The following is a 27,625-nucleotide window of genomic DNA, read 5'->3' as shown; positions in this document are numbered from 1 at the left end:
TGAGGTCTCAGATAGAAATGACAAAGTTATTGGGAACTGGAGTAAGGGTCGCCCATGTTACACCCTACCGAAGTGCTTAGCTGCATTATGTCCACACCGTGGGGATCTGCGGTATGTTGAACTTAAGAGTAATGACTTCAGGTATCTAGCAGAAGAAGTTTCTAAGCACCAAAGCATTCAAGATATGATCTGACTGCTTCTAACAATCTACAATCAGATATGGAAACAAATAAATGACTTAAAGTTGGAACTTATGTTTCAAAGGGAAGCGTAACATTGAAGCTTGGAAAATTTGCAGCCTAGCCTAGCCATGTGGCAGACAGAGAAAAAGCTTTTTCAGGAGAAGAATGTAAGTGGGCTGTGGAGCAACCACTTGCTAGAGAGATTAGCATGACTAAAAGGGAGTCGGGTGCTACTATCCAAGACAATGGAGAAAAGGCCTGAAAGGCATTTCAGAAATCTTTGAGGCAGCCCCTCCCATCACACGCCCAGATGCCTAAATGGAAAGAATGATTTCAGAACCCAGGCCTAGGGTGCCACTGCCCTGCTTAGCCTTCAGAACACTGCTCCCTGCATCCCAGCTGCTCAAGCTCCACCCTCAGCTCCAAGGGTCCCAGGTACAGCTTAGAACACAGCTCTGGAGGGTGCAAGCCACGAGCCTTGTCAGTTTTCAAGTGGTGTTAAATCTGCAGATGCTCAGAATGCAAGTGTGAAGGCAGTTTGGCAGCTTCCAACTTCATTTCAGAGGATGTATAGATAAGTCTGTGTGCCCAGGCAGAAGCCTGCTGCAGGGGCAGAGCCCCCACAGAGAAACTTTACTAAAGAAATGCCAAGAAGAAATGTGAGGTTGGAACCCCCACACAGAGTCTCCAATGAGGAACTGCCTAGTGGATCTGTGGGAAGGGGCTCCTGCCCTCCAGACCCCAGAATGTTAGATCCACTGGAAAATCCATGATTATAAAAACTGGCAGGCACTCATCTCCAACCCCAGAGAGTAGTATGTGGGTTACACCCAGAGAAGCTACAGGGGCAGGGCTGCCCAAGGTCTTGGGAGCCCACTCCTCACACCAGGATGTGGGACATGGAGTCAAGGATTATGTTGGAGCTTTAAGATTTAATGCCTGACCTGCTGGGGTTCAGATTTGCATGGGGCCTATTACCTCTTTCTTTTGGCCAATTTTTCTTTTTTGGAATGGAACTGTTTACCCAATTCCTGTACCACCTTTATATCTTGGCCTTGAGTCTCAGATGAGACTTTTGACTTTGAACTTTGAGTTGATGCTAGAATGATCAACATTTTGGGGGAATAATAAGAAGGGATGATTGTATTTTGCAATGTGAAAAGGACATGAGGTGTAGGGGGGTGGGGTGGAATGATATGGTTTGGATGTGTGTCGCCTCCAAATCTCATATTGAAATGTCAGCCCCAATTTGGAGATGGGGTTTAGTGGAAGGTATTAGTTCAGGGGGATGAATCCCTCATGAATGCTTTAGTGCCACCCCCTTGCTGATGAGTGAGTTCTCACTCAGTTCACACAAGATCTGATTGTAAAGAGCATGGTTCCTCCCCACTTGCCTCTTACTCCTGCTCTCACTGTATGACACACCAGCTCCTCCTTTGCCTTCCCTGATGATTCTAAGCTTCCTGAGGCCTCACCAGAAGCAGATGCCAGCACTGTGCTATGTATATAGCCTGTGGAACCACGAGTCAATTAAACCTCTTTCTATAAATTACCCAGCCTTAGGTATTTCTTTATAGTAATGCAAGAATGAACTAACACAGGGGACTACATCCAACTAAAAAGCTTCTTCCCAGGAAAGGAAACAATTAACACAGTGAAAAGGCAACCTATGGAATGGAAGAAAATATTTGCAAACTATATATGTTATCATATATCCGATAAGGGCTTAAATCCAAAATATATAAGGAACTCCAACAACTTAATAACAAAAAGACAAATAACTTGATTTTAAAATGGGCAAAGGACTTAAATAGTCTTTTTTTTTTTGAGACAGAGTCTTGCTCAGTCACCCAAGCTGGAGTGCAGTGGCATGATCTTGGCTCACTACAAGCTCTGCCTCCTGGGTTCATGCCATTCTCCTGCCTCAGCCTTCCGAGTAGCTGGGACTACAGGCGACCGCCACCACACCCGGCTAATTTTTTTTTTTTTTTTTTTGGATGTTTAGTAGAGATGGGGTTTCACCGTGTTAGCTAGGATTGTCTCAATCTCTTGACCTCATGATCTGCCCACCTCTGCCTCCCAAAGTGCTGGGATTACAGGCATGAGCCACCGTGCCCGACCTAAATAATCATTTTTTAAAAGAAGACATACAAATAACCAACCGGTTTATGAAAAACTATTGAACATTACTAATCATCAGGGAAAAGCAAATCAAATTCATGGTGAGATACCATCTCACATCTTTTAGAATGGCTATTATAAAAAAAAAAGCTTGTAAGTGTTGAGAATTGGGAGAAATTGAAACCCTTGTACACTGTTGGTGGGAATGTAAAATGGTACAGCCATTATGTAAAACACTATGAAGATTCCTCAAAAAATTAAAAATAAAACTACCATATGATCCAGCAATCACACTTCTAGGTACTTATCCAAAAGACTGAGATTAAGATCTAGAATAGATATCTCCACTTCCATGTCCATTGCAGCATTATTTACAATAATCAAGACATGGAAACAACATACATGTCCAAGAACAAATGAACGGATGAAGAAAAATGTATATATACACAATGGAATGTTATTCAACTTTAGGAAAGAAGAAAATCCTGTTATATGCAACAAAACAGATGAACCTGTAGGACATTATGCTAAGTGAAATGAGCCCGTCACAGAAGGACAAATATTGTATGATTCCACTTACATAAGGTATCTAAAATAGCCGAACTCATAGCAGCAAAGAATGGAATGCTTCTTTCCAGGAGGTGGGCAAAAGAAAAGGGAAATAGATTGCTATTCAATGGGTATAAAGTTTCAATCATGCAAGATGAGTAAATTCTAGAGATCTTCTGAACAACATCATGCCTGTAATTAGCAAAACTGGGTCGTACAATTAAGATTTTGTTAAGATGGTAGATTTCACGTTAAATTTAGTCTGATATTTAAAAACATTTTTAAATGCTTGCTCCTTTGTTCCCTATCACACTTTTGTTTAAACTCTAGATGTATAATCTGTTTGTGAATATTCTTTTTTATTTAAGATTTTGTTTTTAATTGACAAATAATAATTGTACATATTTATGGGGTACATTGTGATGGTTTGATATATGTATACGTGTATACATGGTGGAATGATTACATCAATCTAATTAACATATCTGTCACTTCACATCTTCACAGAGCATTTTTTTTTTTTTTTTTTTTTTGAGATAGAGTCTCGCTGTTTCACCCAGGCTGGAGTGCAGGGGCGCTATCTCATCTCACTGCAACCTCCGCCTCCCGGGTTCAAGCGATTCTCCTGCCTCAGCCTCCCAAGTAGCTGAGATTACAGGCACACACCACCAAGCCTGGCTAATTTTTCTATTTTTTTTCTAGTAGAGACGGGGTTTCACTATGTTGGTCAGGCTGTTCTTGAACTCCTGACCTCATAATCCGCCTGTCTTGATCTCCCAAAGTGCTGGGATTACAGACATGAGCCACCGCACCCAGCCGACATAACATTTTTTAATAATGAGAATGTTTTAAATCTACTTTTAGCAATTTTGAAATATATAATGCATTATTATTAATGCTAAGCAATAAATCTCAGAAACTTACTCCTCCTGTGTAACTGAAGCTTTATACCCACTAATCAATATCTCCCTATTCCCGACACCCCAATCTCAACCCCTGATAACTACTATTATCCTCTACTTATGTAGTCTGACTTTTTAAAATTCCACATATTAAGTGAAGTTATGCAGTGTTTGTCTTTCTTTTTTTTGAAACAGAGTCTCGCTGTGTCACCCAGGCTGGAGTGCAGTGGCACAATCTCTGCTCACTGCAAGCTCTGCCTCCAGATTTCATGCCATTCTCCTGCCCCAGCCTTCCAAGTAGCTGGGACTACAGGCACTTGCCACCACATCCGGCTAATTTTTTGTATTTTTCTTTTAGTAGAGACGGGGTTTCACCGTGTTGGCCAGGATGGTCTTGATCTCCTGACCTCAGGATTAACCCTCCTCTGCCTCCTAAAGTGCTGGGATTTTCAGGCGTGAGCCACCACGTCCAGTCCAGTGTTCGTCTTTCTATGCCTGGCTTCTTTCACTTAGCATGTCTTCCCGGTTCATCCATGTTGTCACAAATGACAGAATTTCCTTTTTCATCATGTAGGTATAACATATTTTCTTTATCCATTAATTCATTGATGGACACAGGTTGATTCCACATTTTGGCTATTATGAATAATGCTGCAATGAAATGGGAGTGGAAATATCTCTTCTTCAGCATAATGATTTTGATATCTTTGCATGCATTCCCAGAAGTGAGATTGATAGATCATATAGTAATTCTATTTTTAGTTTTTCGAGGAACCTCCGTATTATTTTCCATAATGGCTCTACCTATTTATATTCCCTCCACCAGTGTACAAGTTTTCCCTTTTCTCCAAATCTTTGACAGCTCTTGTTATCTTTTATTTATAATAGCCGTTCTAACAGATGTGAGGTGATATCTCATCGTGATGTTGTTTTGCATTTCCCTGATGATTAGGGATGTTCAACATTTTTTCATAAATCCGTTGGCCATTCGTATGTCTTCTTTTGAGAACTATTCGAATCCTTTGCCCATTTTCTATTGGATCATTTGCTTTCTTGACATTGAGTTATTTGAGTTTGTGAATATTCTTAAAAGCTCCTGTTTTAAAACCAAAGTTATCTCATACATTTTCTAGTGTTGCCTTAACCTGAAGGATACAGACACAGGCAAGGTGGATAACAGTGTAGGAATGAGCTGCCTTTGATGCGTGTTGTGAGCATGCTCAAAGGATTGGGCCTCAGGAAGGATCAGCATGGAGCTAGAAGCCACAAATATAGTTGCTGGGGCTGTTCTCCTGTTTCCAAGGACCACAGGCCAGCCCCTTAGCACAAGCAGAAGAGCTCCTACAGAAGGCATTCTTCCAAGCCCATCTGTTCTCCTTTAGTTGGATAAGGATGTAGGCAGAGGTGTCACTTTGTGACTTTACCAGTCCCCATCTTACGTGCAAAAGGGAGAACCATATTCATCCTTTTCTTTTTTTTTCTATTTTTAAAGCATATTTAAGCTATTCCACCGCTGTTTTAAAAATACTTATTCTGTTAAACAATACTTTCAGAAAAATTTTGGATATTCCCCTTCTAAAGTGCACTTGATTGGCCACAGCTTGGGAGCACACCTGGCTGGGGAAGCTGGGTCAAGGATACCAGGCCTTGGAAGAATAACTGGTAAGCATGCCCTGCAGTTGGGCCTTGAGTATGTTTCAATATTATTTACACACAGTATCAAGTATCTGAACACCAAGTAATACTGCAGAAGAAAATGTGAGATACTACAAAATGTGATTCCGATGAAATAAAAAATGAAAGTGTTTTCAAAGCAAAAACGTGCGGATTCACTTCAAGGGTGTTCATTGCAGCATTGTCTTTGGTGACAAAGTAAGAGAAACTATGTGATCCCTCACCCACAACTGAATGGTTGAATGAACTATAACACATTCCATCCGTTGGGATTTCATACCGGTAATGCAAAGTGTGAGGTTTACGTAGAGGTAAAGAGTAGAAGGGTGGTTATGAGAGGCTGGAAAGGGAAGAAGAGAGGGGAGGCTAAAGAGAAGTTGGTTAATAGGTACAAAAATCCATAGCTAGAAGGAGTACGTTCTAGTATATGATACAGAAATCATAGTTAACAATAATTTATTACATGTTTCAAAATAGCTAGAAGAGAAGGACTGTAATGTTCCCAACACAAAGAAAAGATGAGTGATTGTGGTGATGGATATCCCAATTACCCTGATTTGCTCTTTACACATTATATACATGTCTCAAAATACCACATGTACCCGCAAAATATGGACAACTATTATATATCAATTTTTAAAAGTTATTTTTCAGAAAGAATGAGTTTGAGTCCCACTGAATGTCCTGGACGTTCCTGACACACCTGAACTGCAGCTTACTCAGTTGTTACCATTTTTAATATTACCCCAGGATATACTGTTAAGTCTAAAAATAAGTTGCAGAGTAAAGTATATAGCATGCATTGGGTTTGGGGGTATAATAATTAATCATGTCTCCTCCCCACATTCTGTTTTCCAAACCAATTGTGTGAGGTGGATGAAGGTCAAAGCATTAGCTCCTTTACCGACAGGCGGGGCTGGCCTCTCCCTCTGCATCCCCCACCAACAGCCAGTAAGCAAGCCCCATGTCTCCTTCATCTGCCTTTTCCCTGTCCATCCCCTGGTCATTGTCCTCACTCAGTCCCTCATCTCTTGCCTGCATTTTGGCCTTGGTCCCCGCTGGTGCCCCAGCCTAGTCTTCTACAAGTACTGCCAGGCTTATCTTTCCAGGTGCAGACCATGCCACTCCACTGCTCCAAACCTCTCAGGATGTCTCCTTGCCTAAAGCCTCTTAGCTTGTCCCATAAACTTGTCATGTTTCATCACAATTTTTCATGCTCTGTGCCTTCGCACATGCTGTTGTCCCTCTTCCTGAGTGTTCACTGTCCATTTGTCAAGATTCACTTCAAATGTTTCCTCCTAAGGCAGGAATTAATTCTCTGTGCTTCTCATACCCTTTGACATGTGCCTCTTTTGTATTTGAAAACATAAATATTATATTGCATGGTCTTATAATTACGGATGAGCCTGTTATTTTTAATGGAAAGCCTCCCTTACAGCACTGAGTCCAGGCTTGGCCGGAGTAGCACATTTTCTTTTTGTTAAACTCCTGTGCTCTGTGTGCATGTGTGTGTACATGTGCTGTCTCTCACACACGCACACACATACATGCACACTTTCAACTCAAATCTCAATTTAGAACAGAGTTTTTAAAAAATATCTAGGAAGTCCAAATTGAGATTAAAGTATTTTGTCTCTGCAATCTGTTGATATAACAGGCTTATTCCTGCTATAAGTCATCTCTCTTCTCCTAGTTCTCTGCTCCTAACTCCTCCTCACTCACCTCCACCACCACCACCATTCTTATTTAGAATAATAAAAATTGAACTTTTTTTGCTGAAGTCATTATGTGACCCTTTGCGGTCAATTTTCAAGCCCAGAAAAAAAGAAAACATGAATTCCTCTTTTGAAGATGGAAACTCATGGGGCCTCACAGCCTCATGCGGGCTGTGAGATGACCTGGCCTGAGTGAAGCAAAACACATGCCTGCATTTACAATTCATACTGGGTTATGATCAATTCAAAGAGATTTTGTTTTTATTAAGTTTTTTCAAAAATCAGATACTGTTTCACTCTAGTTTTCCCCATCAGATGAATTATCCTGCTGGGTAAATAGAAAAGAGATTTTTAAAGGCTTTCTGAATGTCCAAGGAATTAATATCATGTGCTTGTTGTAATCTGTATTCCTCTGAGAAACTAGTTTTGGGGTAATCATGTTCCTTGAGTAACAGAAGAACTGAGACCTCAAAAACAGATTTTAGCTATATAATAAACCGGTTAAAAACAAAATTAATATGATAAACACATTAAGAACATACATAAGTTTCTATGTCTTTGGTATTTATGTATAAGTGATAAGTAGTTTTCATTATAACTATTGTTAGGGGGTTACTCAGCTGATTCTGCTTTTATTTATTTTTATTTATAAATAGTATCAATGCTTTTCTTGTTTGAGGAAAAATTACCCTTATTATGCTGACACACACACGTACCCAAATACACACACATACTACACACTCAGATCCTAAACGATTAGTTCTCACTCATATAGTAAGAGGTCATAGCTCTCTCCCTAAGGTTAATTAATAGGTCGAACCTAATAGTTCTCTTCCCTTCTGTAGACTTTTCTCCTGAGATATCCTAGAACAACAAATCCAATGTTCCCTCTTCCCTACGTCTTGAAAAGACTATTTTTTTTTTTTTTAATCTGATTGCCTTGTCCTCCAACCTATCTTGGGATGTTTCTCTCCAGGAATCCTGACTTTATTAGACAGTTGTGTGTAGTCACACTGGTAAAATAAAAATTCTTCCAAGAGTTGAAGATTAATTGTGAGATAAATACTTTTTCCTCTTTCTTTGTTAAGCGTGAATGGTTCATTCATATGCATGTTGCTTTACTTCATTGATCTCTTTGTCTAATTGTCTTTCCACCTGTGCTCTGAGTTCCACCGTCTTTGTGGACTTAAGTCATTTGTTTACCTTTTCTCAGATCTTGTCAACAGAAGCACTGTGCTGAAACTCACCCCTTCCTTCCTGGCCTCCCGTTTCCTTCTAAATGATGCCCTAGCCTATTGCATTCCTCTAGACCCAAGCTCCACAAAAGTTGAAAGTGGAGTGATTGCCTTTCCTTAGTTCATTCTCTCCTTGACCCACTGCTACCTAGCTTCTTTCCCCAAAACCACTGTTACCAGATCACTAGTGGCTTTTTGTGGAACTCTACCAGACCTTTTGACTCTGTGTTTTACTTGACCCCTTTGCAGAATGTGTCCCAGTGGGCCCCTCCCACCTTGCTGAAGTGCTCCCTCATCTTAGCTTCTATAATTCGGCTCTTCTTGGTTGTCTTTGTTTTTTTGACTCCCTCTCTCCAGGCTACTTCATGAGTTTCTTTTCTTTTGCCTTTGCCTATATGTTGATGTTCTTCAAGGTTCCATTCTAGACTCCCTCTTCTCTCCTCCTCTTTTTCTATAATTGCTCTTTTAGTGATTATATTAGTCAGAAAGATAAAAATTTAAAAACACACACACACAAATCCTATGACAAGCTAAGTGTGCTGAGCACATATCCCAGAGCTGTGAGACAGACATTCCTTCTTTGCTCATGCCACATTCCCAGAGGGGTCAACGCTGGTGCTGCTCTGCATCCTCCCCACTCCGGGATCCAGCCACTATATCATAGCAAAGGTATTTTGCTAAAATGTAACTCTGATCATAGATCTCCCCTGCTTGCAAGCTTGCAACAGCTTCCCGTTGATGACCACATCATGTCCAAACTGCTTGACATGGCTCAGCTGACATCTGGCTTCTGCTGGCAATACTGCCTTCATCTTCCAACAAATCCTAGAAATGTACACACCAGCCTTAGCAAACTAGTTACAGTTTCCCAAATGTGCTGCTCTTTCATCTGGAGGCCATGTACTTCTCTGTCCTCCCCTGGGTTGCTGGCCACCTTACCTTTGCCCTGGCCAATTATTCTGGTCCCTCAGATCTCTACTAGCATTCCTTTTTCTGTTTTCTTTTCTTTTTTTTGAGATGGGGTCTTGCTCTGTCACCCAGGCTAGAGTGTAGTGGCACAATCTCGGCTCATTGCAACCTCCACCTCCCGGATTCAAGCGATTCTCCTGCCTCAGCCTCCCAAGTAGCTAGGCTTATAGGTGTGTGCCACTGTGCCTAGCTAATTTTTGTACTTTTAGTAGAGATGGGGTTTTACCATCTTGGCCAGGCTGGTGTCGAACTCCTGACCTCGTGATCCACCCGCCTTGGCCTCCAAAGGTGCTGGGATTACAGGTGTGAGCCACCGTACCAGGCCGTGTTTCTTATCTCTTGCAGAAGCACGTCCTAGTTTCCCAAGACTGGGTTATATGCGGCTTCTCTGTGCTTAGATAACACTTAGGATCACCACTGCCTCTGTACGGAGGACACTGATTGGGGTGCCTTTCCCACCAAATGGAAAATCCCTTGAGGACAAAGCAAGGTCTATTCCTCATATCTGAATGCTCAACTTAGTTCCTGGCACATACCAGTTGCTTGACAAATAATTGTCAAATACAGAAATGATTGTATATATGAAAGATCATAATGTTTTAAAGACTTCCAGCTATCTTGTCCTTATTTTATGAAACATTTGAACATGACACAATGGGATGAGAGTCTGGACACCTGGCCTCTTAGTCCAGTTTGCCTCTAACATATGATAACCTTGTCCAGTCCCTTCACTTCCCTGGGCTTACAGCTTTTCATTTGTATTACTATTAATGAAAAGTAGAACAAAGTGAGCCATAGTTCAGGACAAAGATTCTGCTGTTTTAATTGTGTTGCTTTGTAGATTCATCTTTACATATTGAAGAGTGGTTTTTTTTAATTTGATTTAATTTTTTGCCTACAGATGTTACTTTTCAGAAACGTTTGTAATCCATAACCTTATTGTATATATGGTACACCATATACAGATCCTAGAATAGCCACTGTGATTTTTTTTAGTTTGTTAGCTGTTTTGGCATTGTCTCAACATAGCATTACTTATCTGTAGAAACTTGACATTGCAATATATAGAGACCCTAGATTTATAGATTTAGATTATGCATCTGTACGTTTTGCTGAGTGATCTTTGATTGATAGAAATAATGTAGGAAAGGGCACATGTTTCCAAAGTAACAACAACATTAATGTGCACTTCCACACAACATGTCTTGGTTGTGCTTTCTCTAGGGTTGGACCCAGCTGGGCCATTTTTCCACAACACTCCAAAGGAAGTCAGGCTAGACTCCTCGGATGCCAACTTTGTTGATGTTATTCATACAAATGCAGCTCGCATCCTCTTTGAGCTTGGTAGGTTTTTAACAGAATCAGAAACTTCATTGAAGCGTTCAGGAGATTTGTAGAGGCATTTACCCCGTTTTTATTTATTTCAGGTGTTGGAACCATTGATGCTTGTGGTCATCTTGACTTTTACCCAAATGGAGGGAAGCACATGCCAGGATGTGAAGACTTAATTACACCTTTACTGAAATTTAACTTCAATAGTTACAAAAAAGGTAAATAGTTTCTAAACTATGAATGCTGCTGATATATATTTACTGAGCTCTCTCCTTAGATGGGATCCACATACTTTTATGTATAACATACATATAAAATGTATTTTCTCCCAAAACACAGTTGCATATAAGAAGCTCTCCCACCAGTTGTAAGAACCGCAAGATCGGGTACTGTGTCTTAGTTAACTTTGTATCCCTGGTGCCTTATCAATGTCTAGCATATTAGTCACTCAGTATAAACAAGGAAGGTGTGTTATTCACTCAGCAAATATGTATTGAGTGTTTACTACGTGTTAGGCATTATTCTAGGAACAGCAAACATGGAAATGAATACAAAAGACAAAGGTCTCTCCCTGATGGAGTTAATTTTCTAACTTGTTAGGAAACCAATAGATAGTATAAGAGCTAAGGAGACAAAATAAAGGATGGAAAAGGAATATGATGTGTTGGTGACAGAGAAGGTAAAGTAGAGGAAGAAAATTGTTGATAGGATGGTAAGGGAGTCCTTACTGAAGAGATGACCTAAAGGAGTAAGCCTTATAGACACTGGGGGAAGAGGCATTCCAGGCCAACAGGGGGAAGCAAGTGTAAGGGCTGAAAACAGGAATCAGCCTGGCAAGTTCATGACAGTGAGGAGCCTGTTGTGGCTGAAACTAGGTAAAAGGAGAGAAGCAGTGTATAAGGTTAGAGAGGGAACCAGGCAGAGGGCAATAACACAGGAGTTTGTGGATGGTAGAAAAGACTTCAGCTTTCACTCAAATGAGATAGGAGCCATGAGTGGGTTTTGAGCAGAGAAGCGACGTGGTTTTAGTTACTTGTAAAATAATCACTCTGGATGCTGTAATCACAAATTAAACAAATAGTATTTAACTTTTTATAGTAGTTTCCAATAATAATAATTGTAATATCTATACGGCATTAAGTTATAAGGCACCAAAAGGTTATTATTTGGGAAATGTATTCTTCCCTGTCTCTACATTTCATCACATAAGTAATGAAATATACTATCCATAATATGCAATAATACATAATAATATATATGTATGATGATATGATAATGGATACTTGGATGATTCTAAATATCTCACAGCCCAATCCCATGTAGTCAAGGTATCAAGGGCTTGAAATTACTTGCTTTTTTCATTTGGCTGTTGTGCAGGAAAGATACACAGATCACATTATTGAGAGTAACTCAGGTATCTACTTCACTAGAAATAAATTACAAAGGTTTAATATTTGCTCTGAAAGAGTAAATGTGATCAGAAGTATATATTTGTAATGACTACATTTTAAAAACCCACACAACTGTCTAATCTACAGGTGCAACAAATAAGAAATAAAGCCAATTTCACCTAGTTCAGATAAGCAAAATTCATACAATAAAGGCATATTATTAAATTGATTTTCCTCATTATTTTCTATATTATGACTATGAATCCTTTCTATTAGAACAAAATATAGATCAGAAGACTTCATTACATAATTAATTGTTATACACAGATCATATGAAATTCTATAAAAGAGGCCGGGCGCGGTGGCTCAAGCCTGTAATCCCAGCACTTTGGGAGGCCGAGACGGGTGGATCACGAGGTCAGGAGATCGAGACCATCCTGGTCTACACGGTGAAACCCCGTCTCGACTAAAAATACAAAAAACTAGCCGGGCGAGATGGCAGGCGCCTGTAGTCCCAGCTACTCGGGAGGCTGAGGCAGGAGAATGGCGTAAACCCGGGAGGTGGAGCTTGTAGTGAGCCGAGATCACGCCACTGCACTCCAGCCCGGGCAAAAGAAATTCTATAAAAGATTAATTCAACTAAAATATACATTTATCATAAGCTATCATTTTGAGACATTTTAAGATTTCCCATAACTTTATTGGATTAAAAGAACATTTATCATTCACGTTAAACCTTTGGATGAGTTTTAAGACTTCAAGGTGTTCTATTTTACTTAAATTTATTACTAAGAAACCATTACTTTTAAAATTAATAGTTTGCTATATTCTAACGAACAGTCTTGTCTAAATCACAATTAATTGTGAATATAAATCTATAGATATACAGAGACCTAATGTAAAAGAAGTCTTTGTTTAATAAAAATGGATGATGTCAATTATTAATTTGTGCTGACAATATTACATTATTTCTGAAACTATGCTGTCTCAGTTCTCTATTGTATAACAAACCACAGTGAACAATTACAAGAAAAATTATGTTATTGCCAGCATTCTGAGGGTCAGAATTCAGGCAGAGTTCTGCTGAGACTCTGCTTTGTGTGGTGTTGGCTGGAGTAACTCAGGTGACTGCAACCAGTTGGGGGCTGAGCTGAGCTAAGCTGGATGAGGAGGTCTGAGATCACCCTCCATGTCGGGAACCCTGGGACTTGTTCTCCTCTGTTAGATGGTCTGTCATCCTTCAGGAACTCTCTCCCCAGCCAGGTAGCCTGGATTTCATAATATTGCAACTGGGTTCCAAGACAGTAAGAGTGAATGCTGGATGGTCTTTTAAAGCCTTAGAACTTAAGCAGTGTGAGTTTCTCCACAGAACTGATCTTGGTTCTTAGCTACTGGGCAAAGCAAGTCACAAGATCAGCCTGTAATGGGGCAGGGGTATGAAAACATGGCCTCCATGTTGAGAGAAGGAATGGTTACATAATACTGCAAATGGGTGAGGACCTAGGAAGGAGTCATTTGTTGGAAGCAATTATTACATAATAATTATACTGCATATGCTAAAACCAAAATCTAGTTTCTCAAAGATTGGCTAAGCTGTGTAGGTCATTGAAAGAATAGTCCATGCCATTCAGTAAAAATATTGTTATGTAAAATAAAAGAAAGCATAAATGGCTGGGCACAGTGGCTTACACCTGTAATCCCAGCACTTTCAGAGGCTGAGCCAGGAGGATCGCTTGAGACTTGAGGCCAGGAGTTCAAGACCAGCCTGGGCACAACAAGGTAGTGAGGTCTCATCTCTAAAATAAAAAAGAAGAAGAAGAAAGAAAAGAAAGAAGAAATGACTACAATGTTATGAAAATTTTGGAATATGCAGATGTATTTAGATCTTATTATTATTCTAACAATCCCAACTATTGATGGCAATAATGTCGTGCTTGATAGTGGTAAAACTAATTCATCTTTAGCATTCTTTATAAAACCCCCTGCCTGTTACACATTTAACTCAGCACTGATTAACAGTGCTGAATATTTTGTGGTTGAATAGGAGGAAGTTTAGTTATTCCTGCAGAAACAGAGAGGCAGACTGTTAATTGGTCTACAGTGGAGATACTATATGCACAGGGATACTGTGTCAGAGATCCTAGTGATACAGGATTTTTTCCGTGCTGCTTCACCAGCCAGAGACCTCCACAGCCTGCAGTGCCTCTGCTTGAGTTTCACTTTCACCTGCTGGGCTCACCACTGGACTTGTCTCACCCACTTGGCCTGGCAGCCTGTGCTTAGCTCACTCTGCTGACCTGGATCTCACACCTGCCAAGGGTGAGCCAGGCATGCCTGCTGCTGTGGTAGGGTGGGTGGCTTTAGGCCAGTACAGGCACTGGTTCCACATGAGGCTGTGACTGGACCAGGCATACTGCAAGCAGCTTCCACCTTGGATGCCAGCTTCTGAACGAGGGAAATGTGGTGGTGCCCAAAAAACTCAGAGATGCCAGGAACCACGGAGCCCCAAAGGGGATGTTACATACAGCATGTTACCAAGGCTTAGGGAGCCTTGAGGTTTGAGCCCCCAGGAAACTTTACAGCTCATTTGTGTTACAGCTCATTTGTTCCCACCTTCTGCATAGTTCAGCAAACAGGGATGTGTCCCAGATTGTTTGATCCCATTGCCATACTCCAGCCCACAGCTCTTGGGCTGTCCCAGCCCCACCACTGCTTCCTGATGTATGGGGTGGGAGGGCTACAGTGTTTCAGCAGCTCCTTTGGCACCTGCCATTTGGTGGGTCTCAGGTTCTTGTCCCACATCCAGGAAGAATGAGGTTACACAGACAAATGAAGAGTGAGCAAGGCAGAGAAGAGTTTTATCGAGTGACAAAACAGCTCTTGGCTGAGAGGGGAACCCAAAGTGGGTAGCCCCTACCTGAGGGCAGGTAGTTTCCACCCAAAGGCAGGTAGTCCCCAAAGTGTGGCTTAGTCTGGGTTTTTTATAGACTCAGAATGAGGGAGATGTGGGCTGTAGGTAGCCTTGGAAAAAGCAACATTTAATTGGTTAAAAATCCTTGTTCAGGAAGAACCAAAAATGTTGTTCAGGAAAGACCAGGCAAACAGGAATAGAAGTTCTCATTCTGGTCAGGGACTTTACCCAGAACTGGCAGCTTGGTTTTCAGGCTTCACATTGTTTTTGGCTTGAAGGGTGGGTTTCACTGGTATACACTCCTATCTGCCTAAGAAATTGCCTGCCTCCTGCCACTGTCACTAAGAAGTGATTCAGTATATTAGTGTCAAAGCACAAAGTCATCACATTTGCTTTTGTTTATTTCCACTTCTTGAATGTCCCTTTTGAGTCACATAATTCTTTGGTACAAATAAAATTATATGTAACTTTCATAAATGTTGTACAATATCCAAGCCTAGACAAAAGGTCTGGCCCTCGCAACTCAAGAGACTGCCACTTACAGTTACTCTTTCTAAGAAATGGTTTATGCTACCAGTTATCAGTTAATTGCTATCAGTTAATTGGGAATTGTTTTCACAGAAATGGCTTCCTTCTTTGACTGTAACCATGCCCGAAGTCATCAATTTTATGCTGAAAGTATTCTTAATCCTGATGCATTTATTGCTTATCCTTGTAGATCCTACACATCTTTTAAAGCAGTAAGTAAATCATCTTACTTGGAATTTAATTATAAAGTAATTTTTTGAAACACAATCGTCCAGCTAAACATTAGGGTTTTGAGCAGGTAGCAAAAAAAATGCACCTGCCATTTTGGGAAATAATGGATTATTTCTGTGCTGAGTACTGAACAGTAGCTGGGATTGCTGGAGGGTTGAAATAACTCAACCAACTATTTATATTCTGGTTGTTTCAGCTCTTTTGAAGATTATATACAATTTTGCTTTTTTGGCCATTTGTTATGCAGTAATTAGGTGCTACTGTGTAACAGGCATAAGTCTAGGGCAAAAATATTTCTGCATATATATTTTAAATGTCATCTTCAAAGATACCTTAAGAAGGCTGAACCAATCAATAGCTACAACCAAACATATTACTATTTACTTGGAATATGAACATTATTTTATTAAAATGTAATTATTTATACAGAGCAGAACTAAGGCATAGATAGCTCAGAGGAGTTCCACACAGATCAATATGTGACAAACTACCAAATCTGATTTTACTTGAGTAAAAGAAAGAAAATCTATTTTGTAGTGGGAAGTGGAAAAGATCTTCATTCTTGTGCTTTAGAGACCTAATCCCCTGTTTTATCATGGTAGAAAATGTGGGCTGTTCAGTCAAAGTTTATGGTAAGTAGTAGTACTTTGCGAATAAGTGCTGTGTTGTGACATGAAGAAGCATTTCTCTCTTGCTACAGAACTTGGCAGATGGATGAGTTTAGGCCATCCTCTCAGTTTCCTGCCATTCTCAGAAAGCTTGACAGCCAAACAGTAACATTTCCCACATATCCTCCTTCTCCCCTCTCTTCTTCCTGCCGTGGCTGCTGCTCTGAGCACCCAAGGGATCCTAGCATTTACTTCTAGTGGAAGCAAGGCCTTGGAGTCATTGTATATTTGGAGATAAGAGTTAATCTGCCAAATTGGAGAACACTTAGAAGCTAGCTCATGCCACATGGATGCTACATGTGGTTACAAACTATTAGAATGAATCAATTTCCTCGACATATTTTATTGTACTGTACCCAAAGAGTCATACAATCAAAGTAAGTCAGAGCCAGCAGTGGCATGCACCTGTAGTCCCAGCTACTTGGGAGGCTAAGGCAGGAGATCTCTTAAGCCCAGACATTCAAGGCTACAGTGCGCTATGATCATGCCTCTGAATAACAACTGCATTCCAGCCTAGGTGACAAATTGAGACTCCATCTCAAAAAGTAAGTAAATAAATAAATAGGATGTTACTGTAGTCCTAGCCTATAAAAGAGCAAATATTCAAGCACTGCTACCCATTTTTTTTTTTTTTTTTTTTTTTGATGGAGTCTTGCTCTTTCACCCAGGATGGAGTGCAGTAGCGTGATCTCGGCTCACTGCAAGCTCCGCCTCCTGGGTTCACACCATTCTTCTGCCTCAGCCTCCTGAGTAGCTGGGACTACAGACACGCACCACCACACCCGGCTAATTTTTTTTTTTTTTTTTGGTATTTTTTAGTAGAGACGGGGTTGCACTGTGGTCTTGATCTCCTGACCTGGTGATCCGCCAGCCTCAGCCTCCCAAAGTGCTGGGATTACAGGCATGAGCCACCGCACCCGGCTGCTACCCATGTTTTTTAAATGTTCACATTTCATTCCTCTTCCTTTAGATTTTTAAAACATACAAATAAAATTAAAGAAGCCAAGGGCCTTATATTCCCTTCATTCCTGCCCCTAAGGCAGAGTTGAATTTGATATATATCAAATAAATGCTATCATGTGATAAGTACATTTCTGGATTTGCTGTTTTCATTAAATATCATAAATATAAAATTTGAAATCTACATTGATGTCCATAGATCTAATGTATTTATTTTATGGGAATCCGTCGTAATTTATTGATTCGTTCCCCTACTAATGTGAGTTTTGATTGTTTCCAGTTGTTGCTATTAAAAGCAATGTCTACCAACTCTGCCATCTTTGTATGTCTCTTTATGTGCTTGAGTGGAATTCCTTCATGGCATACAACAGAAGTGAAATTATCAAAGCATACATACATTTCCTTCTTTATTAGACATTACCAAATCACTGTTTAAAATGTCTATTGATTGCTAAAGAAAAATACAAATGAAGGCCACAATTTAGAGATAACCCAAGGCCACCCACAACCAAAGAGCCAAAACCAAGTCATGCTGATTTCCCAGAAACACCAGCTCTAATCATAAATGAAACAAAAAAACGTGAGCTTTACCTGCTTGTCAGCATGATTCAGGGAAATTAAACCAATCAGCTATAGACAAATCAACATAAATATCTCTACTTGCCCTAGAGAAGAATGTTAATCTATAATACCCAATCGCAAAAAAAGGTCAAAATATTTCCGTCTTTATAAACTATCCTATGACTGCTGTAAGCAGAGGCTTCTTACCGTTTTCAGTTTGAAGTCTCCCAGCTCAAAGACTGTTCTTTTGTGTGCACAGCAAACTTTTAAAAATTTAAAAATTTGATCTGATTATATTTTTGATGTTTTAAAAATTATATTCCAGACTGGGAATGCAGTGAAGAATAATACCGCTTTCCAGCAAAAGCGAAGGAGAATTTCCCTATTACACGTATTCAGTGTAGCCAATTGCTTTAATGTTTGCAAATCTGTTGAATATGAAATTATACCTTGTTTTAATTAACACATTCCTGACAACTAGTAAGATTGAGCATCTTTTTTACCTAGTTACTGACTATTTGAGTTTCCTTTTCTGTGGATTGTCTTCATATCATCTACCTATTTTTCTAACAGGGAGTTTCTCTTTTTCCCTCACTTGCTTTTGTTTTATTTTTGAAAACAGACATGGTGGCCTGTTAGGCACTTTTAAAATGTGTATCCTCTATTTAGACACTTGAGATGTATTATTATTTAATAATATATCACGCATTTTATTGAAGGGCAACATTTCTAATTATGTAAGTAATCACCTTTCATTTTCTGTCATCAGGGAAATTGCTTCTTTTGTCCCAAAGAAGGTTGCCCAACAATGGGTCATTTTGCTGATAGATTTCACCTCCAAAATATGAAGACTAATGGATTATATTATTTTTTAAACACAGGGTCTCTTTCCCCATTTGCCCGTAAGTATTATAGCTAAGTTTTATTGTAATGCTTTAAGGTACTTATCTTTAAAAATTCAACAGTTTTTATTGAGTGTCTACTAAATAATTGGGCATTGGGCCAGACTGGGAATTCAGTGAAGAACAACACAGTGAGGTCTTTAACTGAGTTTAGGCTAATGGGAAAGACAGCAAGTAAAATCTCAGTTCCAATCCTGAGTAATAAACTTTCTCTTAGGAAACATTCGAGATATGTGCAGAGCATAAAGGTCAGGGAGCCTTTCTAAGCTGACTCCTGTAGGAGGAGTAAGAGGGAGAAGGAAAGTAGGAGTATTCTAGGCAGAAGGACCACATCTGTAAATGCCTGGAAGTAAGAGAGAGCAGAAACTGAAAGAAGCCCCTGCCAGGATTGTAGAGACTGGGAGGACAGTGATAGGAGATGAAGTGGGAGAGACAAATTGGTACAGATAATGAGGGACAGGCCTTGTGTCCCAAGTGGAAAGGTTGGGCTTTGTCTGTGGGTGAATGAAAAGCCATTGAAGGGTATTAAGAATTACCAGACTATTTTTATTTTTAGAAAAATCACTTTAGTTTCTGCATGGATTAGAAGGCCACAAGATGGAAGCAGGGTGCCTGTTAGATAATTATTGCCACAATTCAGGCAAAAAAAAAAAAAAAAAGAAAGAAAGAAAAAAGAAGTAGAGAGTTTGCAAAGATAGAAGGTAGAAGCAAAATGGGTCTAGGTGAATGGATTTTAAAATGCAGAAAAGCAAGGAGTCAAGGACAGTTCTGGCTGTGGATGATGTGTTATTCTCTGAGCTTGACAACACAGGAAGAAAGGCTAGTTTGGAGCAAGATGATGGGCTAGTTTCTCACATGTTTCTTTGGAGCTGCCTTTAGGGTTTGAGAGTATGTGCGCCCCATGAGGCAGGTAGAGATAGGGATCTCAGCCTCTGGAAATGGATGTGTTCTACAGAGATTTGGGAGTTACTCAGCCTGTGGTCAGTGTGGTGAAAGTGGATGATGTCCTTACCAAAGAAGAATGTACCAGTTGAGAAGGAAAGAAAGCAGAGAAAGAGGCCCCTGCAAAGGAGACTGAAGAATGGGCAGGGAGAAGGAAGACCAGTGAAGGTTATCGTTAAAACAGCCAAAGAAAGAAAGATGAGGAGGAAGAGAGGAGACATACGCCACAGCAAATTGTTTTTTTTTTTTTTTTTTTTGAGACGCAGTCTCCCTCTGTTGCCCAGGCTGGAGTGCAGTGGCCGGATCTCAGTTCACTGCAAGCTCCGCCTCTCTGGTTCACGCCATTATCCTGCCTCAGCCTCCGGAGTAGCTGGGACTACAGGCACACGCCGCCACGCGTGGCTAATTTTTTGCATTTTCAGTAGAGACGGGGTTTCACCATGTTAGCCAGGATGGTCTTGATCTCCTGACCTCGTGATCTGCCAGTCTCGGCCTCCCAAATTGCTGGGATTACATGTGTGAGCCCCCGCTCCTGGCCCACACCAAGTATTTTTATGACTTCTAAGAATGGAAGTCCTGTGTCTTCTTTTGTCTATTTCCTTTGTATTGTGGTCAAATGAGACAGGGCACCACAGAGGCTCATTGGGTGAATAAACGATTCAACCCTTACTGAGCTTGGCTAGGGTGGTTTCAGTGGAGAAAGAGCAAGGGGACCCAGATTCCAGTAGAGAGAAAGAAAGAGAAGAGAAAGAAAATTCTTTGACAATGATTAACTCAGGAATTAAAATTCCTCTCTGGTAGGTTTCTTTCCCTTTTCAATTCTTTTTCAAATAATCATATGAAGAATTGCATTGTTTTAGTTTGTTATTAAGCATACAGTAATTTTAGAATTCAATAAAAAAGATCTGTTTAGCTCTAGATGTAAAAATTTACATTTGACCATTTACAAGGGAATGATCCTACTGACAGATACTATATTGATCTGTATCTATGTGTACTGGGCATTCTTAGCACATATCCCTGCAGGAGAAGAAGAATGACTCACTTTGCCTCTAAATGATTAGAAAAGCACACATCTTCTTGCCCAATAGGTTTCCTAGATTTTTCTGGATTAATTGTCACACTACGGCAAATAAAAACTTGGCTATAGAAAGTATACATGCTATATATATGCCACACAATACAAAGGAAATAGACAAAAGAAGACACAGGACTTCCATTTTTAAAAGTGATAAAAATACCTGGAAAAATAAAGAATGTTCTTTTAAAAATATTATTAAACTCTTTTTTCTGGAAAATTAAAATGTGGCCCATAATGTGTATTTTTAAATGTAGTTTTTCACCAAATTCACTGAAACTAAAGTTGTATTTTTGCATGAATATGTGCAGCACTGTTCAAATACAACCCTGAAAATTGTATCTCCATTAAAGGATCCAGGATGTCATACTTCCCATGTGTTTTTAACTCTTTCTCTCCCTTTCTTTCTTGTTTCCTTATATCTAGGTTGGAGGCACAGATTGTCTGTTAAACTCAGAGGAAGCAAAGTCACTCAAGGGACTGTCTTTCTTCGTGTAGGCGGGACAATTGGGAAAACTGGGGAGTTTGCCATTGCCAGGTAGGCACGGTGAGAAACTGACGCTTTGCACCGTGCTGGGGGCTCAGTAACACTCAGTGAGACTGGCTCAGTAAGCTGTTCAGTCTTCTCTTTTCCTATAATTCCACAGGCTACCATGTTACCTTTGATTCTTCTTTTTACTTCACGTTTTCCAAATATAAAGTAGAAATCATAATATGTATTTTCTCTACAGTTCCAACTAGAAACAGAAAATGTTAGAAAATGATAACATGAAAATACAGATCTAGAAAATAGAGCAAGTGGAAAAAAAACTGACAGTATTCAAGGTATATTTTTAATCCCATTCACTTAATATTATACAAATAAAAGCATATATTTTTATTTGTGTAAGTAACAAATGAGACATTTATATAAATTGCTAAATTTCTAATAAGCTGTCTAAGCATTAGCCACAGATACCAGACATGTGTTAGAATAGTCAGAGGTTAAAAATAATCCAGTTCAGATGTTCCTTTTGTATCTTTTGCTAAAGCCTCCTTTTATCTTGAAATTTTCTTAATCTTTTATTTACTCAGCCTTAGCATTTTTGTATTATGTTCATGTCCATTATTTTATTCTGTAATTTATGTCAGAATTAACATTATACATACTAATTAGATGCAACCTGTTTTGCAAACAGATGAAGGGATTTATCTGTTTGTGTTTTATCTCTGTGATTTCCATCATCCTCAAACACTGGGCAGAGGCACGAACAGCAGAGATTTTTTGGTTATTTTGTCAGTTGAGAGATGCATCAGTTTTATCACTGGCAGAGTTTCTGCACGTCATCTCAGCTTGGTCCAACTGTCTGTAAATGTAAGCTCAGTGAGTGATGATCTGGATCCCGGTTGGTGCACAGGCTCCAGCCCACCATTCTTCTAGCCATGTCTCCCACCATTTGGCTTTGTTCCACCTTCAGTTCAGCAAGGCTACACTGTTTGCACTACCCAGCACTGAATAGATCCCACCCTTACCTTTCTTCAGGACTTCACCCATGCTGTTCCTTTGTTGCAGATATTTTTTCCTGTCTGCTATTTTGTTTCTGCCTGTTCTTCATGGCTCCATCAAGCCTCCCTCTGAGAGCAGTTCAGCACAATCATGTGCCTGTGGTTTTGAGGCTCACAGGACGCTGGATAAAAGCTGTGTGATTTGTGCCCTGCACAGAGGCACCTAACCTGGGGCAGCTGGCGATGAATATGCAGTTTCTGCCTCTTTTAAGATTTGTGAGAGCGTTTCCACATCTCTGTTCTTTTGATAACGGCCGAAGAAGCTGTTTGTAATGCTGTTGCATAGTTACCCAATCCTCTTTTAAGAATAAGTAAGCATTGAAGGTTCACAGCAGATTTCTCATCTTGAAATGAAGTCAGCTAGCTAAATTTGTATGCTGGTCTAGTTCTATTCTTCAGACAAGTTTTATACGTCCAGCTTCTCCATGCTCATGGATAGGAAGAATCAATATCATTAAAATGACAATATCAATAACATGAAAAGACAGATCTAGATAATGGAGCAAGTGGAAAAAAATTGATACCATATAAGGTATATTTTTAATCCCGTCCATTTAATACTATACAAATATGAGCATATATTTTTATTTGTGCAACTCACAAATAAGTAAGACTGTTATATAAATTGCTAAATTTCTTTTTCTTTTTTTTAAGATGGAATCTCGCTCTGTCACCCAGGCTGGAGTGTAGTGGTGTGATTTCACCTCATTGCAACCTCCCCTTCCCAGGTTCAAGTGATTATCCTGCCTCAGCCTCCTGAGTAACTGGGATTACGGGTGCCCACCACTATGCCTGGCTAATTTTTGTACTTTTAGTAGAGGCAGGGTTCACTATGTTTGCCAGGCTGATCTCAAACTCCTAGCCTCAAGTGATCCGCCCACCTCAGCCTCCCAAAATATTGGCATTACAGGCCTGAGCCCACTGTGCTTGGCCAAATTGCTAAATTTCTAATAGGCTATCTACTGCCCAAAGCAATTTATAGATTCAATGCTATCTATATGAAACTACCATTGAGTTTATTCACAGAACTAAATAAAACTATTTTAAAATTCATATGGAACCAGAAAAAAAAAAAAGAGCCCGAATAGCCAAGACAATCCTAAGCAAAAAGAACAAAGCTAGAAGCATCATGCTACCCGACTTCAAACTATACTACAGGGTTACAGTAACCAAAACAGCATGGTACTGCTACAAAAACAGACACATAGACCAATGGAATAGAGTAGAGAATCCAGAAATAAGGCCACATACCTATAGCTATCTGATCTTTGACAAATCTGTCAAAAACAAGCAATGGAGAAAGAATCCCCTACTCAACAAATGGTGCTGGGATACCTGGTTAGCCATAAGCCAAAGGTACTGAAACTTGACCTCTTGTTTACACCATATATTACAAGAATTAACTCAAGATAGATTAAAGACTTAAATGTAAAACCCAGAACTATAAAAACCCTGGAAGACAACTTAGGTCCTTAGGCAAAGGACATCAACAGACACTTTTCAAAAGAAGACATACACATGGCCATCAAGCATATGAAAAAAAGCCCAACATCACTGATCATTAGAGAAATGCAAATCAAAATTATAATAAGATACTATCTCACATCAGTCAGAATGGCTATTATTAAAAGTCAAAAAATAACATACTGAGGTTTTGGAGAAAAAAGAACACTTATACACTGCTGGTTGGAATGTAAATTTGTTCAACTATTCTGGAAGGCCTCAAGGACCTAAAGACAGAAATATCATTTGACGCAGCAATCACGTTACTGATTATATACCCAAAGGAATAGAAATTATTCTATTGTAAAGACACATGCATGCCTATGTTAATGCAGCACTATTCATAATAGCAAAGACATGGAATCAACCCATATGTCCATCAATGACAGACTAGATAAAGAAAATGTGGTACCTATATACCATGGAATACTATGCAGCCATAAAAAAGAATGAGATCATGTCCTTCGCAGGAACATGGATGGAGCTGGAGGCCATTATGCTTAGCAAACTAATGCAGGAACAGGAAACCAAATACTGAATATTCTCACTTATAAGTGGGAGCTAAATGATGAGAACACACAGACACATAGAACGAAACAACACACACTGGGACCTATCAGAGGGTGAAGGGTGGGAGGAGGGTAAGGATCAGGAAAAATAATTAACGGGTACTAGGCTTAATATCTGAGTGATGAAGTAACCTGTACAACAGAACCCCATGACACATGTTTACCTAGGTACCTGCACATGTATCCCTGACCTTAAGTGTTTAAAAAAAAAAAAAAAAAGTCCAGCTTCACCATAGGTTATGTCTTAGCTAATTGGACTTCTAATGACATAAAGGGCTGCATTGTATGGGCACTGAGTGAAGATAGTTCTTGGAATAACAGAAAGATTACCCTTAAGAATTTGGAAGAACGGTTTCCTCTGGTAATTAAATCAATTAATTCTACTAGTAATATAATAAGACAGACCCTAGAAATAGCAATATTCGTTCGTTAATTCATTCAGCAAATATGTAGGTGCCTACACTGTGCCAGGAACTGCTCTAACTGCTGGGGATGCAGACACAGTTCCTTCTTTCACAGAGCTAATATTGCAGTTTGAGTAGATAAATGATACATTAACAGAAGAATAGTTTTAAGTTATGAAGAAATAAGGAAAGGTGATACAGTATGGAGCAACATGGGGACAAATTCAGTTATGATTGTAGCTTAATCATTTACTAACTATAGTTTAATTTATGTTGCCAACACAACAAAAAAGGGACTGTTTCATCCGAAGGAGAATATTAGCAATAGCTATAGGAAAGGGGAGTCAGGAAGCTCTTCTGGAGGTAAGAGATGTTGGTTTGGGTGCCACGACCAATTTGGGTCACAGTGGAGAATTTTTGCATGATAGGGAAGAAACATGTCATTGGTTTCACTTTGGCTTGGATGGAACATACCTTATGCCTGGAGATATGGCACCTCTCTCTGCTCTATTGCTGTGATCAACAAAATGTCTTTTGATCACTAGTTTGGTTACCCAATTCCTTCTGTGTGGTTAAAGAAGGTACCAGAAAAAGGGCACGGGAGCTTTTTGGTTAATCAAAGGGAGGCATTTCCACACTGTGAATTGGTGAACAGGCTTCTGGCTCATAGATAAGTCTTGTGTAAATTTAGTCCACTATTGAGATTTCTTGATTTCCTGGTATCAGTATAATCTGGTTTCTGATACTACAAAGCCAAGACCAGATCTTTCACTGTGGAGAAATCACAATAATACCTCTCTAGAAATTCTCTAAAAATCACCTAGCCAAGCTTTCCATTGACTTCACCCTTCTTTCAAACTTCAGAACCATGCTATTCTGAGATGCTGATCAATACACATGGAAAGAATAAATCTCCTACAAGCAAATGCTAGCAAATACAAGTTTCTCTTCCATAGTGCATACACAGATGTGTTTTCTTTCATTCAGTGCTGTGAACAGCCAGTGCAAACTTATGAGTCTTATTTTTGTTTACAGTGGAAAACTTGAGCCAGGCATGACTTACACGAAATTAATCGATGCAGATGTTAATGTTGGAAACATTACAAGTGTTCAGTTCATCTGGAAAAAACATTTGTTTGAAGATTCTCAGAATAAGTTGGGAGCAGAAATGGTGATAAATACATCTGGGAAATATGGATATAAGTAAGTATTGCTTTTTCCTTTTCATTTTAGTACTTTACATTTTATAAATGGTGTTTAAACCCACAGATACTTTGAAATGTGCAAGTAGTATAAAAATTCATAGACTTTGAAATTTTGCAATTAAAGAAAAGGAAAATTTAAGAAACCAATGCTTTATTTGCAGAAGTGTTCAAAAATAAGAATGACTAATTAAATCGGGGGATCTACCAATGTCTTTTTCTTCCCTGGCGTCAGGTTAAAATTCCTTTTTTTTTCCTTAAAAACTTTCAGATCTACCTTCTGTAGCCAAGACATAATGGGACCTAATATTCCCCAGAACCTGAAACCATGCCAACCTCAGATGCAGTCATGATGGATTTCTTTAGTAGGAGCAGTGAAGAAAAGTGTCTCCTTCCACCTGGCATCCAGACCAAATGTAACCCTTGTAAATGACTCCCAGTCCTTTGCAAGGTTCTTACTCAGAGTCAAGTACGGGTTTGGTATTTTTTTCTGTGTAGAATGCTCATCTAATTGCACCTTAAAAACACACTGAACCCTGGGACAAAAGATAATTCCTGTGGTCTCTAGGAATCTGGATGTCAGTGACAAAATAGAGCTGTTTTGGAATTTTCCTGAATGAGAGGAGGTGATGCAAATGTACGGTGAGTGTATAAACTCACTGGAAAAAAAGTGAGCCTCTGGTTTGCTGAGTTTTTGAAGTACATTTTCAGATATAATAATCATTGTTCTAAAATTATATAAAACTATTTGTTATGTTGTTAAATCTTGCTGAGACAAATTATGACTATAGTGCATGATATATAGTAGATTATAACCTTGTGGGTTGATGTGTCTGTCTAGTAACAATAAAAACTAATGAGATTGCACTAGTATTTCCAAGGTGTTCCTTGGTGTTCAGGGTATGCATAAGAGAGATTTTAGAGTTTATCTCTTGTGTATTCATCAGTTAGCAATGGGACCTGAAGTTCAACAACCCAGGGTATAGCCCCCTTCCTCCAAAAGTCCCTTTCACAGGAGAATTACTCCTCTCCGTGGGTGTTGAAGGCTCTATGGTGAATTTGTATTTAGTCTCAAGGCAGCATTTCATTTGTAAAGCACTTGGATAACCTTTTGTTCTTGCAATGACAATATTACAATATTTAAATGTGTCCATTGTGGTTTTTTTTCTTTATGTTGCTTCAATTTCTTCCAAATGAGTTGTCCTTAGCCAGCGAAAGGGAGAAATTTTATATTTTCATTTGCTCTGTTTTCTATCACTAGGCTCAGTGTTTAGCCTATAGGTCTGTGCTATAAATATTGTTGGAGAGAAATGATGACAGATACTCCGCAGAGGGTTTCTCGATTCTCCTTGGCGCCTTGCTGCCAGCTGAACCTTCAGAAGGACCCGTGGATGTACATAAATCAATCTGTGCTGTGGCGGAAAGCAGAGAAGCAAGTGGGATACTCTCCCATTTTGCAAGTAAGGGATGGAAGATTACTGGGGAGAAGGAGGAACACGGGTTCAGGGACATTTGGCATGATCCGGCGGTGTGTACTGTTCTCACTGGTGG

At 39.5% G+C, this 27,625-nt stretch overlaps 1 protein-coding gene across 1 annotated transcript in view; it reads left to right on the top strand.

Annotated features, from left to right (window-relative positions):
* The window catches only part of PNLIPRP3 (pancreatic lipase related protein 3), a 48,048-nt gene extending 20,829 nt beyond the window's left edge, over window positions 1-27,219 (top strand). Inside the window, exons 5-12 of the mRNA XM_023224407.2 lie at window positions 5,308-5,416; window positions 10,572-10,691; window positions 10,775-10,897; window positions 15,603-15,721; window positions 18,699-18,831; window positions 21,278-21,389; window positions 25,908-26,075; window positions 26,346-27,219. Coding sequence (XP_023080175.1) covers window positions 5,308-5,416; window positions 10,572-10,691; window positions 10,775-10,897; window positions 15,603-15,721; window positions 18,699-18,831; window positions 21,278-21,389; window positions 25,908-26,075; window positions 26,346-26,427 — 966 coding nt within the window. The 3' untranslated portion in view covers window positions 26,428-27,219. The remainder of the gene's footprint in view (window positions 1-5,307; window positions 5,417-10,571; window positions 10,692-10,774; window positions 10,898-15,602; window positions 15,722-18,698; window positions 18,832-21,277; window positions 21,390-25,907; window positions 26,076-26,345) is intronic.
* Window positions 27,220-27,625: the final 406 nt, after the last annotated feature.

Source organism: Piliocolobus tephrosceles, chromosome 9, assembly GCF_002776525.5.
Source record: "Piliocolobus tephrosceles isolate RC106 chromosome 9, ASM277652v3, whole genome shotgun sequence".
In the NCBI taxonomy this organism is placed as follows: Eukaryota; Metazoa; Chordata; class Mammalia; order Primates; family Cercopithecidae; genus Piliocolobus; species Piliocolobus tephrosceles.
Note: the sequence above shows the minus strand (reverse complement) of the source record. Positions and strands in the feature narration are given on the sequence as shown.